This window comes from Aythya marila (genome assembly GCF_965140915.1).
Source record: "Aythya marila genome assembly, chromosome: 6".
Taxonomy (NCBI): domain Eukaryota; kingdom Metazoa; phylum Chordata; class Aves; order Anseriformes; family Anatidae; genus Aythya; species Aythya marila.
The window spans coordinates 27,099,829-27,121,198 of record NC_139047.1 but is presented as its reverse complement, the minus strand read 5'-3'; the positions used below and the strand labels follow the sequence as shown (position 1 = coordinate 27,121,198).

Below are 21,370 nucleotides of genomic sequence, written 5' to 3'. Positions count from 1 at the left end.
TAAGCTGGAGGTGATCACATGATCCAATAGCTCTTGGATTTCATTGTAGCTTGTTATATTCTCTGTTCTCATAGTTTAGTGGTATGTTTAAATTTGGCTTTGAATAACATTGTTGGGAACAATTTGTATGAATAGCACAAATTGCAAGACATGAGAGAGAATGCAGAGAAGCAAAAGGAAACTCTATAGCATCACCTGATCAAACCAGCATGCTAAAATGATGCTGACAAATTTCCAGTCACTTTGCTGATACAAGACTGAATCCACTGTCTGATAAAAGGGGCTCAAGTCCATGGCTATTAGCAGGCTAAGTGGCAGAGACTCCTAGCATGATATGCATTACAGAGAATGTAAAATAAATGTTAAAGAATAAAGGAGGAAAAGAAAAAAAAAAAAATGCTTCTTTCCCCAAGTTTTTGAATGGTACATTTCCATTTGAATTGAAATTTTCATCTTTATTTCAAAAATTGAAACAGGTTTTGAAGTGAAAAACAATAATCAAGTCTTTCCTTCCTGCTTCTCTATTTCTCTCCCTCCAAGTGGAGGGACTTTTTTTTTTTTTTTTTTTTTTTTTTTTTTTTGAAACTACTCCAGCTTTAAGAAAATTACAGATATAAGAAATGAAAAAGTGAAGGGAGGGAAAGCAAGGAAATAAAGGGAGGGGGAAGAGGAAGCCTAACTGTTTGGCTCTTTGAACTAAAAATAAAACTAAATGAAAAACCTTCTTTTTATTAACAATCAAACTCATTTCTCAGTAACAAAACTTTTCATTCTATTCTATCAAACCTTTGCATATAAAAATATGTCAAGACATGCTTAACCCATTTCTCCAGTGGGATTCTGTGCATTGCAGAAATAATTATTTCTCTGCAGCTTTTTCTCTGCATATATTTCCTCTGTTAATAGCTTTTGGAGTCTATGTCCATATGAAAGGGAAAAAGTGGGTTTTAAACCACCTCTTTCCCCTCTTTCACATCTCCATTTACCTCTGCCTGAAATAGTTATCGTCAGAGTCATCACAAATTCACATTTTGTTTTCACAAATGTTGTTAAGCAACATTTACATGCAACCTTCATCCTCCTCAGTTCTTTAATGGGGTGAATATTGTTCTGGGAGTCCTCATGCTGTGGGTAATGAGCTCCAGCCACAGAGTATGAAGTGAGTATGAAGTTAGGACCTATCTCCACAGTAACATCTCCTGGACCTACAGCTCTGCACACTTTATGCTAACATCAATTAGCTGTTAATCTCTCTCTCTCTTTTTTTTTTTTTTTTTTTCCTCAGACCTCAAGAGATATTGAAGTTTTAGTTCGAGTTTCATGCTAAAATACTAAAGACAGAGCTTAAATAGCATATGGGGAAAAATATACCAGTTCACTTCTCTAATTCAAATGGCAAACAGTTTAAATATTCTATGATTCCTGTTTGGCCAGCTCACTTAACAGAAGAAAAGTTTTGGAAATCCTACCACCATGCTGTTTTCTCCTTGCCAGAAATGCAAAGGAAAGAAGCCATCACTGGCTAAGTATCACACTTTGAGTCACCCCTTGCATGGTCGATCTGCCAAGACACGATACAGAACTGGAAACAACCAGGGGGAGAGATTATGGCAGTAACATTACAGATAACAATTGAGAAGTATTCCCCAATTCATACTGTGGTAGTATTTTTCATGATGACACACATGCACACAAACCACTGGAGAAGACACTACACTCAATCAAAATAATGCAAGATTATTTATTTCTCTTATTGGCAGAGAGGAGTCTTGTGCAGCTCCCTGTAGAGAATGCAAGGCAATGAGATTAGGGATGGAAAAATAAGATACTATATAAAGGCAGAAAAGCAAGCATGAGAGAGACATGAGGGTAGTTGTGGATAATTTCACTTAAGCCCTGTGTTTGCCAACAAGAACAAGCAAAGTAAGCCATAGGATATTTACAATACTGGTATAGCACAAGGAAGGGCTCTGGCACAGTGTCTCTGAAGCGTTGGTTCAAGGCTCTTGCTTGTTCTTTGAGGCACAGTGTGTCAATGTGTTGATGTAGGCATGTGTGTGCTTATGAATATTCATGCAAGTCTGCTGGTTTTATATTGTATTTTCACTGTTCCAGTGTAGCAACTACTTTCTCATCATGCAGACAGGAAAAAATTTGAATTTTTGAATTTTTCTGTCCATTTTCCTTAATAATAATCCTTAATTGTATTATACAATTACATATTTATAATCATGCTCCATTAGCAGAAATCTGATTCATATATTCATGTTTACACTACTAAATATTTTACATTAAAAAGAAAAAAAAAGTTTCCTTAAAAAAAAAAAAAAAAAAGTTGCACATTGTATAAAGGAATCAAGTTACTTTTAAGGGAAGCCAAAAAGCCACGTGAAAATTCTATCTTGTGAAAAATTTAATATTGAACATGTGCTTGTTGGCTTGTTGTCAGTCTGTCCTCCTCCCACTCCACTCTAAAACAATACAAGTTGAAATAACAAAAACAGTTTGCAAAATAAGATTTTCCTTCAGGTCATTGGAATAGGAAACATGAAAATACTAGTTCAATAGCATGAATTGCTTCTATATTATGTTAAAACATCCCCTGACAAATCTTGTGTGGCTTGACTGAGTCAGCATTTTAAGGGGTGTGCATGCAGAAATTTGATTAAAGCACTACCTTAATTCTCCTTACTTCTGAAAAGCATGTAGGAAGTTCCAGAAGGAATTGGGGCATAAAGCAAGTTGGTAATTTGTTCAAGGTCACACCAGCAATCTTTTTTCCCTAATTGTGTCGTTGTCCAGCTGGCATGCTAAATGCAGTAATTTAAAATCTTTGTTACCACATAAGAAAACCATATATTTTTTGCGGACAGAAAAAAAAAAACGTAGATAGCTAATTCATGCCTTAGATTTAACTGCAAAATCTTTTACAACATTCTAATCCCATGAATTTAAAACCTAGCATCTGAATTTATTTTCATATGAGGTACTATATGTAGCAAGTCCCACAGAAAGGCCCAGGCTCTGCTTCATAAAGAAGCAGTAGAAGAGACATAAAGAAACTCTCCCGTCTCCACAGAAGCACACTGTACTCTATTAGCTTTGTACGTGTTTTTTTTTTTTTTTTTTTTTTTTTGAACACAAACACCTGAAAGCTGCCACATAAGTAATTACCTACACTTCATAAATATGTACATGTATCATTATATATTATTTATGTGTATATATACACACACATTCACACAGTCTTATATGTATATATCAATGAGCGAATATAAAGGCACCTGAAGGCAAATTAACTTTTAATATCAGGTTTTACAGGATTTTGGACCTCATGGCTAAGAAGAAAAGACTTTCCAGAGCCAGATAAGTGATGGATATAGTAGATGGGTGCTAGATTGAACCAGATAAAGCAGACTCAGCTTCCTCACTCAGAGCTGCTCATTTAGCCTGAAGATAAGCAAACCTGATTTGCAGTTTCAGATAAAACTATGTATTTTGCTTCTTCTAAATAGAGGTGGTGACTTTTTGTTTGGAAGGGGATTTTCCTGAAGTCAGTAGTATTGCTGATGGTTTTCATTATTATTGTTATATCAAAAGATGCTCAGATCACTTCTTTCTCCTTTATGTAGACTTCAACATAAATCACACTTCCCATCTTATCAACTACCTCTGATACTAGGGGGGCAGGACCGTATCTCTCAGCACAACACGGAGGGGCTGAAAACATTATTTACTCTTGAAGTAACAAGATTCAGCCTCAGGCTGAATTTCAGGGAGCCCATTGTGGTAAGCCTGAAAGACACAGAGCATGATGTTCTGTACCTAAAAAGTGATGAGAATTAAAGAGATTATGAAAGGAAAAGCAGTTCAGAAAAGCAGTTCACCATTTAATTTAAGGATTAGCCATTGAATCAGAGGGCTGAACATCAGCAAGAGAAGTAGTGGGCCTGAAGACAACTTGAAAGCTGATAGAGAATGGACTAGGCAGCAGGGAAGGCAGAGATGAATCAGAGCCCATGTCCTGCACGAAGGTCCTTCTGGATCTGATCTTTCCTCTGAGACCTCTTAGGAGCACCCTGCTTTTGCTGGTCAGAAGGTGTAAGGTTAACTGAAGCTATGACACAAGATGAAATAAACACTGAGCCTGTACTTTCCTACACAATTTCTTTGGTATTCTTAAAATAGGGCATAATATGTACAAAGAATCTTCCCCTTACAACACAGAAAACTTCCTACACATGAATTGTGTGGTGGAACAGGGAGAGTTTAATCAAAGCAGATTCCCTTAGCTAACCACAACGTCTTTTCCCTGCTATTGCAAAGCATCAGGGCCTTACTAGCCATCACTGACTCGTTGAGGCAATCGGCTGTGGGGCAGTGGAGCAGGGAATCGCGACATGCGAGGGGTTTCCCCCGTCGAGGCCGCTCAAGGCAGCCGGCAGCCCCCGCGGGAGCGGCTGACGGGGCTGGGGCAGAGCCGGGAGCAGCGGCCGCTCCCCCCTCTCGTACAAAGGCGGCGACAAGGCCGTGGCGCGGCAGCTGGAGCGGGCAGGGCGCCTAGGAGGGCAGGAGGCGGCCCCTCTGTCCCTGTAGTGACGAGGAGCAGGCTGGTACTGAAGCAAAAGTGGCATCTGCCGCCGCACCTGCCGGGCTGAGGCCAAAACGCAGACGGAGAGGCCAGGAACACCCATGGCAGATGCCTACAAGCAGACAGAGCCCCTGAGGACCGAAATAGCTTCCCAGACCCCCAGTTGTGGGGAACTCCAGAATCTTGAAGGTGCCCTAGGACCCAAAGGCAGAATTGGGTGTTGTGGCTACAAGTGGATGAGCTTTTTGAGCAAGTTGCTGTCTTGCAAGAGGAGCTCAACAGGCTGTGAAGCATCCAGGAATCTGAGCGAGAGATTCATGCATTGTATGAAGTGCTGGTACAGGCTGAGCAACAGCCCTGCTCTGAGTCCTCACATGGGAGTGGTAAGGGAGCCTCCTACCCTGAATTGGCACAGTTGATGGACTTGCAAGACAAGGGAAGCTGAACCCTCGTCTCTGCTCAGAGTAGAACAATGAATCTCCCCCTTGCCCCCAAAATGTCCCTGTGCAATAGATGCGATGTTCTGAGACTCAAAAAAGGAGAGGATAGCAACAACAACGGTAATGGTCAAGCCCCAAGGAAAGGGCACCAGTATAAAAGAGGACCAGCAAACCATGCATATAAAAGCTGGTGCCACAAAAAAAAAAAAAAAGTGTTGGTAACTGGAGCTTCCTCTCTGAGGTGCGCTGAAGCACCCATTTGCCACCCAGACCATATCTCTCCAGAAGTTTGCTCCCTGACTAGGGCCTGCAACATCACAAAGAGGTTACTAAACTTGGTTAAACAACATGACTGCCCCCTGTTACTACTCTTTCATGTAAGGACAAGTGAGGTTGCAACGAGGAAACTACAAAACATCAAAAGAGACTTTATGCCCCTTGGAAAGACGTTGCAATTGGGAGCACAAGTAGAGTTCACCTCAATCCTCCCAGCTGGAGACTGGGGCCTAAGGAGGAGGCAACATCCAGATCAGGTGAATGATTGGCTGCGTAGGTGGTGCCATGATCAGAGTTTTGGTTCTACAATCTTGGGCATTTTTCTGAGAGACCAGGAATGCTGACACCAGATGGGGCACACCTGACAAAGTGGGGCAAAAGTGTTTGGGCAGCAAGCTGGTTGGACTCATTAGTAGGGCTTTAAACTAGGCTCAGTGGAGGAAGGGGATGTACCAGTAAGAGATGCAAAAGAACCAGTGGATGTCAGTACTCAAGAAAACAACGGGAAGACACCTCTGAATCATCCCATAGGAATTAGGAATGACTCCTCTAAAAAGGTAATGCAGCCCATAGCCCAGCTGAAGACATGGAAGGGGATTGGAAGGGACACCAATGCATGCATCATGGGGATGAAGCAGGAGGATTTGGAAGCCATGATGCAGTTACAAAAAACTATGATATAATTGCTATCACAGAGACGTGGTGGGATGAATCACACAACTGGAACACCAGGCTGGATAGGGCACTAGCAAACCTGATCGAGTGGGTGGCATCCCTGCCTATGGCAGGGGGTTTGGAACTAGATGATCTTTAAGGTCCCTTCCAACCCAAGCCATTCTGTGATTGTGATTAAGAGAGAAATATTAGAAAGTCACAATTAGAGAAATATTCCAAATGGATTGCATGCAAGAGTCAAATTCCTAATGACTAATCCTCAAAAAAATTTATAAATGACTTATTAAACAGAATATTGAAGCTACTCAAGATTAGAAAAAGACTCCCCAAAAGAAAAGAATATAATGAAAGCAATAATAAAATACCAAAATGGAAATGAATTTAATCAGGGAACTGTTTGATTCCACCACTTCATTTTTTGTTTTATTTTAATAATTGTAAAGAAACAGGATTGTAAAAGAACTGTCTAAAATATTATCCTGCTCTGAACAAAGGACCGAAGTAAAACATGTGTAACCTTACTTTTAAAATATGTCATGCATAGATAAATTCTCACACACAAGTTTGTAGAAAAATCTGGATATACCTATTCAAAAAAACAGATTTCAAACATGACATTAACCATAGGAAATTGTGAACTGAGCAGTCAGCAGAATTCAGGAGCAGGGCATTTTGAGGATTTGGTATCTCATTGTCAGGCCTGAACATTATTTATTTGATTTCAACGTAGAGGAACAACTACGTAGATAATGGAAAAAAATAAATTCCTCTAAAAGAAGGGGAAGAAGTAAATTTTATTTTCATCAGCTCTATATGCATTTTAATATTCAGAGTCTATTAGAAGTTATTAATAAATATGCTCTTCTAGTTAAATCATTTTGTGTTCTGATACTATTTAGTGGCATTTTTGATTTCAGTGATCATACAAAGCACTCATTTCAGTTCATCCTGTTTACCATTGCTGGAGTGCACTATCACATTTCTAAATGATACACTAAGAATTACATTCACTGGACTCAACTGAAACATGTTTATACTGTAAAACCTAACTTCAATAGTCCTAATGAGATTCTGCAGCCATTTGCTATTTGAAGCTACAAAGGCAGATCTTTAAATGTTAAATAAACAGAGTGCCAGGAATAGAAACATAATGTGACCTGAAAAATGAAGATAATTTCCCTAAAGATCCTTAGAAACAACACTAGAAGTGCTCTCTGGCTTTCTTGCTTCTTTCATCAAACCCGATCAACAACCTCATAGAAAACTGTTCTGCCATTTTTAGACAACGTCAACTGAAACAAATACCCTACTGATCTGTAAAATGCCAGCACTATTCTGCATTCAGAAAAGTCTTTTCTATTACCTTAGATATGTGACAGACACTTGATTCTACTAGTGTTTCAATATTTGAGGGACTCAGCTTTTAATCTGGCTGAAATGATACCTGAATGCTTAAGTAGCTTGATGTTGCAGACTGGCAAATCTGAGGTCTTCAACAAGTTGGTGTTACTGAAATTGCTCTAGCCATGAAAATAAATGAAGTACAAAGTCGGGGAAGAGTATCAGGAAAGAACAGCTTTTGTCAACTGTTGCTATCAGGAGGTGAAGACTGAAAGCTGTAGGTAGTGAAAATGGGAGGGTCCAAACTCATGAAGGAGGTGGTCCTATTTGCCCTTTCTTCTTTGCACCTCAACCTGTTCCATCAGCAGCCACCAACTTTCCAAGGCGCTGGCAGAGATAAAATAGACATGACTTATTATTCTGAATTCCCCTTGAATCTCTTTTTAATTAAATCTTTCCCTGCCCCCAGGGAAGCTTAATCAAAAAAACAACCCATCAAATTACTGACTTAACAGGCAGATTTGCTCTAAGCCTTGTTCATTTGCATAGCTGATGACTGTTTCTCTTTGCTTTGATCTTCTTGGTCATTTCAGAGAACGAAGTGAGGCTGTGTGTTATGTGCTGTTTATTCATAATACTTACACTAAGTAAAAGGATAAGACTTATTTGCCAGTCTATGTAAGAATATTACAGGAAACAATTTTTAATCTTTCTAACAAAACTATCACTGAGTAAGATAATGATATTGTTGCATTTGTCTTTAAAAATACTAGTCCTTTAAAAATACTAGGGTTTGCAGGTTAGTGCACTTGTCTCTGGCTGTTCTCACCAAACTAGCTATGTCAAAGACAACACCAGACAGCAACATACTTAGAAATACTCAGAAGAAACAGATGTCATCATCTTCTGCAGTCTTTAGAAAGGAGACTCCACTTTTATTAACACAGACATCAAGAAATCCTCCCACGAAGATGAAGACCTCGTGCTTCACATTTCCAAAAACACAGAAAATTTATTTCTATCCTGAAGGAGTCTAAATCAATTAGTCGTCTCATTACACCTTGTGGACAAGAAGAACAGGCATTTCCAGCTGCGAACTGTTTTTCTCCCTGCCTGAACACCAAATTAAGTGCCTGTCTTGGAATTTACAAAGCTTAGCTTGAACATGACTTTATAGATTTGTTCTAAATTCTGTCTAAGCTAAGATTATAGTTTCTCTTAATGTAAGAAATAAAAGGGAATAGCCTTTTTTCTTGTGCATTTCTTTTGGCTACCTCTGGACAGCACTTTATAGTCATATTTATCTAGTTATTATTCTTTAACTTCACATGAACGCACCATTTCCACCAAATAATCATAGTTTAGGACTATGCAGTGAGGTAGCATATGCCACATAGAAGTGACTGGAAGGGCACAGTGCTCAAAGAAAAAAAAAAATTATTTCCCTGGCTCACAGCCAACCACACAGCTCTCACACTGTGCAACTGTAGGTTTACATGGAGATCCTAAAAGTTGCTGCATAGAGACCTCTAGGGAGGTCACCAGGGAGAGCAAGTACAGATTACAATGGTTTAGAGATGTGATTATTTGTAGGCACTGTAAGTAATTTTAAAAGAAATGCACTAAGAGTGTTATTGTTTATATTATGTCATTGCCTAGCAGAAGGGTCTCTTTCTCTAACAGCTGGTAGGTGCAGTCTATTATACACTAAGAGATACACATTTAGCTCTAATGAGATAAACCAGGTAAACTCAAGCTCAAAGCAATTAAACACATCACGTAATGATATCCAGGGAAACTTTCAAAAAAAAAAAAAAAAAAAAAAAAGCATCAAATCCTGGCTTTTCAAATTCAAAGATGGTACCTCTCTAACACCCACCCTTTCATTCTAACATTTAGGATTTTTGTGCTAATTTTCATATGCTACATTTTTTAGTGCAGTAGAAAAAGCGATAATTGCACTTGTAATTGTGGCATTGCCTTGTAAAGTCTGTCAGGTGTTAGAACACTGACCTCAGTGCCTGTGCTAATTAGATGAAGTTGCAAAAAAACAGGCACCGTAAATCACACACTACTAAGGCTTTGGGTGTGGGGCAAGGGAGATTAGATAGGGTAGGAGAAAAATCTGTTCTGATATAGCTCTGACTCACTGTCCGCTTGTAATCAGAGGGAGACCATCAAATCAGGACTTCCTTATTTGATTCTCAGAAGTCATTGAAGTCCAGACCCAATGACAGAATTGGTGGGGTTTGGATCAAGCCTGTCAGAGCAAGTGAAATAGCATGTGTTTGTCATGAAATGGGATGAGTCACAGAGGTTGATACCTCCTTCTATAAGCTAAAGTGGAAAATGATTTATGATGTAGCAAGCAGATTTTTTTTTTCCCCTGTGTGTTCTGCTGAGGTCTCAGGAAAGTAGGGAACCTCTTTCATATTTGTTGACGTTGCCCAAAAAAGCCAACTGCAGCTCCTGAGCAAAAGTACAGATGAAAAACACATCTCCATCAGTTGTCTGAAAAACAGTTTGGGCTTTTGCAAACAGCCACTGATGAATGTGGGTGTGTAAAGGAGATTGTAATCCAAACTCATAATGGTGCAGTAAATAAGATTACTTTGAGTGATGCACAGCCTCTGTGAAGGAGGCCCCAGGGAACAGTACCAGCTACCAGATGCAGGCTTCAAGAAGACAAGAGTTTATAATTTGCAAACAAATATTATAGGTAAAATGTCTTATGTAACAGTCATTTCAGGGACATTTGGAACTTGGGAATGTAGCTGACAGTACTAGTTTTCAGCTTGATTCAGCTCATCTGTTCCTCCCTGGTTCCAGCCTATGTGCTTCTGCTGAATGACAAAGCCAAACAAATTCCTTGATGACTTTCTTAGAACAGAGACCATACAGTAGCTCTCTACCAAGAAACTGAGCCAAGAAAGCAAGAGAAATGCCTCAAAAGCTCCCTGTACTGTAAAGGCTTTGCCCATGCTCAGGATCTGAGGCCAGTAGAGCCTCAATTGAAGTGACCAACGTGATGCATTTCTTCAGAGCAAGAAGATAAAGATAGGAAAAAAAATGTGGGATTTTTAAAAAATAGTATCTATGCAGACATTTGTGCACTGTCATGAGCAACATCGTGTACCTAATGTTCCTAACAAAAAGCTAGCTATATGGTTTCCAGGTTGGAATAAACTGTCATGGAATAAACAGCAGCACCGGCAACATGAGCCTGGAAGCTCATAACTATAACTGCCTGGAAGAAAGAGAACCAAGAATACCCTTAGACTATCAGCGTTTCAGACATTGAAAGTGCTTTCTGCAATGCTTTTACAGAAATGATTATACAATGTAACCCCATGTACTATGGCAACTAGTGTTCAACTCAGCAAAACAAAAGGACCCATGAAACAGAAAAAGTTTGCAAAATATATAGATTTTTTAAAAAATATATATTTTATATTTAAATTATGCAATGAAATATACATTATATTTATTACAGAATGGCCAAGGTTGGAAGGGACCTCTGACAGATCATCTAGTCCAAACCCCCTGCCAAACAGGATTACCTAGAGCACATTGCGAAGGGTGGCATCCAGGCGGGTTTTGAATATCACCAGAGAAGGAACTTGTTCCAGTGCTCTGCCACCATCACAGTACAGAAGTGCCCTTTCATATTCAGCTGGAACTTCCTGTGATTCAGTTTGTGCCCGTTGCCTCTCATCCTACCTCTGGGCACAATGCATTTTATATATATATTATTTTAGTAAATGTTGTTCTGTTTCCTGGGTCCTCCTGTTGAGTATTTCATCATCTATTATTTTACTAAATATATAGAGAGAAGAATACAAAATTGCATGCAACTAACTTATTATATTGTCAGTAAGTTGAATACAAGGCTGGCATGGAATCTGACAAAAGAGCAGGCCAATACACTTTCAGAAGAATACACTTTCAAGAAGAGCAGCAGTCACCAGGAAAATTAATAGTTCTTTCAACTGACAGGTGCAAACACATCTAGTATTGCATACATTGCCAGACAGGTTTTAAGAAAAATAAACTTCACAGGAGAACAATAACAAGGATTTACACACTGGAGGAACTGGCTTCTAAAGAAAAGTAGATCTGAAATTCAAGAGTCATTCCTTTTCATTTACACCAGGTCCTAGATGAACTAAGTCTGTGAAAGAAACCAGTGAATAACTGTCCACAAATAATGAGAATTAATATTACATATAAGATGAGCTCTGCACTTAAGAAACAGAGATGAGAAAAGGGAATTTGATAATCTATAAATATTTGAATGCTGCAAGCTACTTCTGATTGAAATTCATCAAATTTTCATTTTCTTTTCCAAACAAACAGTCTGTGAAAAATGCCATAGCTGTTTAATTTTGCTAGGAGTTGCTGAAGGAGGTTTTCGTCTAAAATTAAAAAGCAAACTATTTTGATACAAAATTTACAGTAAACAAAACCACACAAACTGACCCTCCTGAATTTTTCAGGGCAGACAGGAAGAAATCCAAGGGCACTGTGTAGTGTCTCTTCTACCCTCTCTATGATCCTCTGTTTAGTGTTGATACAAACACTCATCCCAAGGAATTGTTGAAGATACAGCATCCTACATGCCCCAGAGCAGGTGCTCTGGCTAGGATAGGTTCACTGTGAACATCTGCAGACATACAGAGACCGTAGGAAGACTATGACATTTACAGGCACTAAAAGAACACTATCATTACTTGGAGAGAGAGTTTTTCTGGGATTATGTAGAACAGCAAAGGCACTACAGGTGCCCTTAAGGCCAGTTTCAGAGGACCACGTCCTGTGAAGAAAAGCTACCTCTCCATTTTGCTTGCTATTTCTTTTGGTTTTAGCATACCCTTTGCCTTTAGGAGTGTGGAGAATGAGTGCTCCTTAGCTTGTTATCCTCTGGGGCAGACATTTCTCATCACCTATTAAATATTTATATCTTCATATAGCAAGTCATACTGCTAACTTGTTTGACTTAAATTATGCCCCACTGGCAAATCAAATTAGAGAAGATTTGAGTAAATCTACCTTTTAAAACAAAAGCTGTTTTTGTCTGTGTTCAGCCATTTGAGGGATTAACTTTTCTAATGGGTTCTTATGTGCACAATTTTTGTTTTCATGGATACTAGAAGAGGATAAATTATTCATTGGTGTGGGGAATCTTCAACACTCATTTTCATAGCATATTTAGTCCCTTTTGTCCTATTTATAAATCAATCCTGATTGCTGAATGCATGTGTTACTCTTAACCATTCACTGATGGCTCACTTGGACCATTAATTCAGACCTCCTCCTTGAGTGCATTAGGAAGCTGCCAGTAGTAATGGGCAAATTGGGAGAAGATCCCTTGGACCTCCCCTCTCTCCCTACAAACAGTCTCCATCTCCTGCTACTTTCTGTATGCATAATTTTATGGACACACCAGATAATTTCCAGTAACAAAATGCCATTTTGCCCTGCCACTCTAATGACAAGTTTGCATGGAGAGGAGGAAGAAAATAGCTTTATTAACTTTCAGGTTTTTTTTTTTTGTTTTGTTTTGTTTGTTTGTTTTAACCTAGAAAGAGGACAGATAGCAATGGCTTGCAGCATCCATATCAGAAGTGGGGGCAATTTATGTCCAAACATATAGAGCCATCATTGAACTAACATGGGAATGACTACAGCTATGTCACTGGTGACAGAGATCACAAGGCATTTGTCTCTGTTCCTGGACTGCTGATGAGCTGTCAGTGAAGAACCACTGTCATCGAGGAACAATGCCTCACCATTTACAGAATAAAATAGAACTTGCCAGTTCTTATCCAAGCAGTACGTCTATCTACTCCTTATCGCCCAGCTGGGAGCAAAGGAAGGATTTTGCCCATTTGAAAATTATTATTTACTACTATATTGGCAACACAGTGCACTGAATACTTCTAGAAAAAAAAAATTATGCCCCAGAATTCCCAAGCCCAACACTCAGTCCTTCTCAATACACACAATAAAACAGAATGAAGTACATTTACTTCCTTCCCAGTCCAATTCCTACTGCGCCACGATGGTTAGCATTGTGTACAATTCTGCTTCATGCTATGGGACTTTGTGCTAGACTCAACAATGTCAAAAGGGAAGTGTTCCCCAGAATGATACCATAGTTACTCTATTCAATGTCCACTGCTGTGGGTGTTACTGAGCATCTTCTAGACACTAGACTGAAAGGAGTCCAGTCTGTCCCACTGCAGTTTGATGCTCTCTGTTCCCATAAGGATCACATGGATCCCAGGCAGTTAATGGTCTGGAAAAGAGTGCATTAACACAAGCCACCAAAACCCTTTTTAGTGTTGAGAATGACACTAAATGAACAATTACAAAGTTAGCTTTTCCTTATAATTAAGAATCCATGTATTAGTGATGCTCATAAGAATACCCCTTAACCTCAGCTTTGGAGTTGCATTGTCCAGCGCAGAAATACTGCTGGCACATTATAAACTAACCACTGGTATGATGCATCTGATGTTAACTATGACAAGAGGAAACCACGGGAACTCTTCCCAGAAAACCTCCAGCACCTACATCCAACTCATTGGGAAGCCAGTCTGTGTGGTCAGGAGCCTGGGCTTCCCTGGCTCAATACAAGCACACCAACACAACCCCCGAGCTGAAACCCAGATCCTGAATTACAGTGATGCTGATGAATGATCCTGTAAGCGTATTTACTTAGGTAATCATCATTCATGACGAAACAGAAGTCATAGAGCTTCTGTTACTCAAAGCCAGTTTCAAATAAATGGGAACAAAAGGCAAACCCATTTACACTCTGGATCCCTAGATGCTTCCACCAACCCCCAATGCTACTGCACTGTGCTCTCAATCCAAGCCTGACTCCTCTCTGATTTAGCACCTGCCTAGGACAAAGGCTAACACAGGCTAAGGTGCTGGCATCACTTTTGCCATGCAAATCACTTACTGACATCTCTTCCTAAAACTAAAGCCCTCTCCATCCAGGTAACAGTTTCCAAATGGATAGTCCCCAAAAAAGGGTGGAACAAGCATCTCTATTCCAAAATTATTTCCACAGATAACTTCTGTTATGGAAAAAAATATATTTTCCTTACAGATGTCCATGAACGCATAGTATTCCCTTGCACTGTCTGAAGCACAATTCTGACATCTTTGATTATTCAGTGCCCATGCAGGTTCGTGCCCCTGGTGCTGCAACGGAGACTGAAAGACTGAACACTAGCGAGGTCATCATTATGTTAGAGAAACACTGCATAAAATAAAAGGTACCATTACCTACAAGAATGCTGTCTCTTCAAGCTCTGTATCTTATTCTCAGGTGAAATACTACAGCCATACATTCAAGAAATCAGTTCTGTGGCGTTTGAATTCACAGGTTACAACATGCAACAATAATTGAACGAACCAGTACTCTAATACCTGGTTAGTACTTTCAATAGCAAGGTAGCTTCACACAAACTTCCACTGTTTTATTCAGTTCCTGTTCCAATAAACTCTAAGCACAAAATTCTGTAGGAAATGGATCGAGTTATCCGAGTTTCAGCATATGTTTGTAGTAACATAGAGGACGAGCTAGTATTATGCAGATGTAAAACCTCTGCCAGAACAACATTTTTTCCTCTCCTGGTATACAGATCAGGCATGATCCTTCTGACATTTACAAATGGATTCATGCTTTCTCTTTTACTAAGTTATTTTCCTTTCTTTTGGAGCATATCTATACAGAAGGGGATTTATATCACTACACGATGAACAACCTTTTTTTTTTTTTTTTTTTAAACTGCTTAGAGTGGGTAATTAAAAAAAATAAACCAATGTTTTGGCAGTCCCTCCCCCCCCCAATTCTATACTGCATTGTTTTCATCATTTAAAACATCATCAGTTGTGCTGATCTAGAGAACACATGGCATTATCAGCCCACAAGAATCTGCACTGCACAAGACAGTTAGAAAATTCATAGACAAAATTAATACAAGGAAATTAGTTATCAATTATATCAGCCCAGGAACACATACAAAAAAAAATTTTTTTTTTTTCCCCTGATGCTATAAAGACTTTCTAATAGGTCTACTAATAGGCCTATTAATGCTTTCTGCTTTACCAAGTGATGCATTCAAAGCCTTCAAGAACTGCCTGTAATTTTAAAGCTTTATTACATCAGGATTACACAATTCTCTTCCCTTGGTTTGAGTTAGGAGTTTAGTTAACAGAGAACAAAGCACTCCATATCTCTTAAAGACATTTTACTGACAGCAGAAAGAAAGTGCCCATGCAAATCTACCTCTTCCTTTCTCTTTTACACCTTTCCTTTCTGTGTATACCCAGAAGAGATGCGTCCAGTGAGGACCCCAACCCACAGGCATGATGCACGTGGCCCTCATATCAGTAAGACACCGGTAGTCTTAAAAAAAAAAAGTGTGAACGCCACAGGGCCAGAATAACTTGCCCGAGTTCTAGCAGTGGCAAAGTCTGGCAGAAATCCTTTGTTTTACAAAAGCATGCCAGGTTACCCGGTGTGCAGCACAGACAGCTCACTCCCTCAGATGCTTGGTAGGTAGGACACAAGAGGCTGGTAAGCTAAGGAAAAGCCAACACATTTAGAGAGCAGAGCCTCTGTTGCGTGTGACCCTGGGGGGTGCAGATGCAGGTCTGTGTTTCACCCATTCTCATCTTTTCCTGAGCAGGGTGCTGGGGGACAAGAATGTAATTTGCCAAGCAAGCTGAAATCTGTCACATCTACCCAAAAATGCATTTTGGGGGCTAAAAATAAATAAAACCCATCCCACACTCCTACTGCATTCATAAACTTATTCACTTCAGTATTCAGCCATCCAGACTCCATTTGCTTCAAATAGCAGCAGAGATAGGGGAGAGAGGGGAAGAGGAAGTCAGGAATAATCTGTGGATTTAGAAATGATTATATATAGCTAGGCAGATATGAATATGATCCAACAGCAGATAACGGGACATGATCACACCATAAAGGACCAATCCAATTGACCCCAAAGGACTTATTTTAGTTACATTGATTCTCACATTGATTATATGTTTATCTCCATGCTTACTTATGATACACTGACTCAGTTTACCATTGGCAAAAGAATAATTACAGTGATAAAAAAAAACATTCATTGGCCCTACATTCAGTGGGTAGCTGGCAGAAGCTTGTATGTATGCTGAGAGAGCTTCACGCATGTGAAGCATCACCATATTTTCCACTTGAAGTCTATACTTTGTACAAATGTACTAAGCACATTTGAAAACAATTTGTTCTTGCTGTTAATTTATACAAAAAAAAAAAAACTGCTTCATTTACATGACATTAAGAGTAAAAAAAAAAAAAAAAAAAAAAAGGAAAAAACATCCAAGCAGACAATGTATTTGGTACTGAGATGGTAATAACCCCAGATAGATTCCTGTGGTGGGCTGGCAATGCCATCTGCCTAGTGAATGCAGAATCCAAAGACCATTGCAGTCCATGGAAAGACCATCTTTAAGACTGATTCAAAGCCAAGGAGTGCTAGTTAAGTCAAACTGATTATATGATAGATGATGACAGATGTGCAAGAGAGGCACTCATCAGCAGTGTGTCCCCTGGACTTTGCTGTGGCAGGAGTCTCATTCACAGCCTCTCTCTCAGGAAATCTCATTATCTCCTATCATTTATTTCATTGTTGCATCAGAAGGCATGACAAAGCTAATGTTTGGATATGCTATTCTCCCTAAATAACATAACTAAAAGGAAGAAGTATGTCCACATACTAGTCTCTTGTAGGGAATATTTAAGTACTGAAGCCAGAGGAGTAAGAATTAGAGATGTGTATCTGATCCTGTTTGCTCAGCCTGCAAGCGAATAAGCCTCAGACTGCAATCTGAAGATCAATAGCCTACTTATTTCACCAGATCTCTTCAAAACTTAGCATTTCTGACCACATGGATATAAAGGTTATTGTTTAACAGACCTCTTGCCTTTATCAATGCTGACCTACTAGGTCTCTTACATGTCCCCAAATGCACCTACTGGTCTTGATGGCCTCAAGTACTTAGAATCAGAGTTTCCCCTGAAAGTTTTCACGTACACTTGTCTGACTCCTGCACAATTACTGTCAATTAAGACCACCATAAGGGAAGACTAAAAACAGTTAAAACTCTGCCACCAAGAAAAAAAATCTTTAAAACATTTTTTCCCTGTTTTGCAATTAATAGATATACTCACACATGCACAACCTACATTTATCTGAATAGAGTTATTGCAGACAGTCTCCTGGAAAGCCAAATCTAAATCTACTGCAGAGTAGTGGACCATATGTTGGACCTTATATCTCAAAAAGAAATTAAATAGATCTAATTCTACCACACTGAATTTCTGCAGGTTTGACTGACAGTCATGACTGGGTTTAATTGAAAGGTTTGAAAGCCTCAAGATCAGATAACAAATGCTAGTGATTCTGTGGGAGGAAGAGGAGGCTGTGCTCAAGAATGGAAATATGGCATTGTTACCGAGAATAACTTTTGCAATGGGAGCTAGGTGTCACTTCTCCAGAAGGTGACTTAATCTGCCTTGTCTTTCTTGCCATGTAGAAAGGTCAGTCAAGAAAAATATAAATAAAAGGAAGCAGAACATGTAAAATAATAACAGAAGAAAATTCAAAGACACATAACACCAAACTGAGGACCACTAGCCAGGAGTCCTTTCTTTATTGCAGGTGTAGACTAGTCCTGCATTGCTATTTCAGGGTCGTTGGGGTAAATGTAGTTTTATTTCTCATTTCATATTTTCACTATTTACACCTCACTCGAACTTAAAAAAAAGAAAAAGAAATCAAAACAAACAAAAACATGTTCATCTAGACTTACCAAAGCTACTAATGCTTCCAGATCACAGAGTATGCTGCTAAAGGGCACATAATTTGTTTTACAGCAGGCAAGGCTTTGTGTCTCCTTGTCTACCTGATGAATGCAGAAGTTTCAGTTCCGCCAGATATCATATGCAACCCATTCCAATATGATGTATGTGTCTATTTAGTCATTTTCTAGTAATTAGTATCCTGGGGAGAAATCCTATTGCCACTCTAGTATCCTAATGTAATAAATTATTGCAAAAAGCCAAGTAGGAGGAATTCCTCAGGTTTTATTAGCATTTGGAAATTCTGATCTTTCTAATGATGTCTACTGACCCCTAGCCTGTAGCTGTGTTTCAAATCAATTTCTTTAGTAATTCTTTTTTTAATTAAAAACTACACCAAAGAGGAAATTGGAATCAGATATCTCAGTGGCAAGAAAGGTTTTGACTTGTTCAGGGTTTTCTCTTATTATTTTTAAGAATTTCCTAATTTAGGAGCAAGAAAAAAAAAAGTTACCTACACTAATGCCAAGTCAGATTTTTGGAAGAAAACTGAAGAGCTTGCTTTCTTCCTCCCAGAAGCATACTCCTTTTCCAGTATATAAAAAAAATATATAAAAAAATCCCCCATTCTGTTCTTGTTTGCAGAACTAGTCAGAAATGAGGCAGTTACAGCCATTGCAGATACACCAATGTAAGCATCTGAATGCAAGTCTTTTGGCCAAACCACCCAAATCAAGAAAAGCACAGAAGGAACACTTTTCCATTTGCACTTTGATTTCCAAATAAAAGGACCTCAGCTCCTGAGGAATGGCCTATGCTGAAGGTTCCCATTTACAGGATTTGGGAACATCTCTTTCTGGAAAGTTTACCAGGTATCCAGGAGTTTAGCAATCGTTAAAATCAAGGATTTTTAAGTTCAACTAAACTTTTATGATATTTCTACTTCTAGGCAGACATAATTCAACATTTTAACCAGTTTATAAGATTTTTTAGCCCCATCTGCAGTAGGACCAAGCATCCGTGAGCTCAGTTTCAGCTTTCCTGAGCTGCAGCACATAGAGAAGAGTTACTTAAGAAGGTGACAAATTCTCATACTGGATGCAATTACTGAGGTCCATGCACACAGATATCCTCACATCCGAACCTAACGAGGTTTCCAGGGAACTTGTAGGTATTACAGATTCACAGGCTCCTTCACTCAGCTCCTGGGAAAGCACTTACAGCTGATTCTATGCTAATTCATTGAGCAATGAATAAGTAAAATCTGTACAGTATAATAAAACCATTGATCATTACACTTTAAAAAGATTGACTCCTAAATATTTAGGAAGCAGTGTGTATTCAATGGAAATGTTTATTGGCACTGGGAAATTAAACTGTCACCCGTGAAATAGTAAAACTCATTAACGCAGAGTTTCTTTTTAAGTGTTAGGAATTAACTTTATTACTGCATCAGTAACAGCAAGCCTCTGCCTTAAATCTCCTGCCATTTAGCATCCGCGAACATTATTAAAACATATTAACCATAATTTAATTGAGTGAAATTAAAAAAAAAAAAAAAAAAAAAAAAAAGAGAACTGAAGCAAGGCTCCCCCGCGGGTTTGACAGCAGCATCCAGCCAGGGGCACGGAGCGCTGTCCGCTGGCACCGGGCTGCGCCGGGCCGGGCCGGGCCGTCGGTGGGGCTACGGCGCCCTCTGGCGGCCTCCTCACCCCCCCGCTACCACCCCCGCCCGCCCCGCGGTCCCCGACGGGCCCGGCCGCCCCGGCCCCCGCCGCAGCATCCCCCCCGCCCCGGCGGTCTCACGGAGGGGGCAGGCGGCGGAACGCCCCCGGGGATGCCGGCAACAGCGCTGCAAAGCCCCGAACCGGGGGGAGGAAAATGGGGGAGGAAGGGAAGGGGTCCTGCTGCGGGCCAGAGCCGCCGGCACCGCCCTTGGGGCGTGGGAAACTTAGGAAGGGGCCGAAAGGGAGAGGGAGCGAGGAGGGGGGTCGCAGCCCCCCGGGATGGTGAAGGGAGAGGGGACACTGCGGGGGACCGACGGCAGCCGGGGAGGGGGCAACGCCGGGGATGCTCCGCGAGGTGCTGGCAGCCCCGACCCGTGCGGAGCTCGGCGAGCGGCTCCGCCGCGATTGCAGCGAAGGCGCGCAGCCCCGGCCGCGAAAGCAATAAAATAAAAATAAAAAATAAACGCGGCCGGCGAAAGGATGGAAAGCGAGCGAGAGGCTCGCTGCAGGTTCTAGCGGCTCGCGTTCGTATCCACGTCCACAGCGGCAGGACGGTGGCGAGCAACCCCTCCATCTGGCCGCAACTTTGCGTTTCTCAGCTCGATTAGCAAAGCGGAGCTGGGCTAACTTTCTTAGAGGTCGCGTTGCAATACCCTCGGTTTGCAGGGAGTTTTTCCCCCCTTTCATCCTTTCCCGCCTCCCCCCCCTCCTCCCCCATTTACCCCGACACCAGGCAACTCCTGCGCTCCCGCTACTCACAGTTGGTTGCGGTTAATCCCAGGTGCCAAAAACTGACGAGCAGCAGCGTGAAACCCCCGAGGGCTGGGGAATCCATGGTCAGCCCCGCAGGGGAAAGTCAGCCACCCGCTCGTCTACACCGGACCCGGTTTCCGAGCGCCCCTCAGCCTCTGTGCGCTCCCTCTTCTTCCTCTCATCTACTCCATCGGGCATCCAGGCACTCCGGGTAAAGGGGCAGCCGGAGCGGGGGGAGCCGAGGGACCTTCCTCCGCGGCCCCCGGAGGAGGAGATGCTCCAAATGCCGGCGGCAGAGCCCGCACCGCGGAAATTCACCTTGCGAGCTGCGGCTGGAAGCAGCAGCCGGGCGCTGGGCACCTCCTTATAGGCGACAGCCGCGCTGCACTCCACCTCCTCCCAGCCCCCTGAAGTCACTCCTCCTCGCCTTCCAGGGAGGATCCTTATTGCAATCTTCACGCTTTGTTGATAAGCATCAGAATCACGGAGTAAATCAGATGCCTAGAAGGGAGGAAAAAAAATAGTAATAAAAAAAAATCTCTCTCTCCCCGGGTACCGCGGTGGCTGGAACATTTTAAAGCGCCCTCATCTCAGTTGTTCCTTTGCTTATAAATATGTAATATATCCATACATATAGCGCCTACGAGCATCTCGCGGTACGCAGTGCCGGCACAGCCTCACCCCAGGGCACGGGGTG

The 21,370-nt window shown here is 40.9% G+C and overlaps 1 protein-coding gene across 1 annotated transcript in view; it reads right to left on the bottom strand.

Moving 5' to 3' along the window:
- Nucleotides 1-20,818, bottom strand: part of CNTNAP5 (contactin associated protein family member 5) — a 282,395-nt gene extending 261,577 nt beyond the window's left edge. The window contains exon 1 of the mRNA XM_082763797.1: nucleotides 20,680-20,818. Within this exon, the coding sequence (XP_082619923.1) occupies nucleotides 20,680-20,755 (76 nt within the window). The 5' untranslated portion in view covers nucleotides 20,756-20,818. The remainder of the gene's footprint in view (nucleotides 1-20,679) is intronic.
- Between the last annotated feature and the right edge of the window lie 552 nt (nucleotides 20,819-21,370).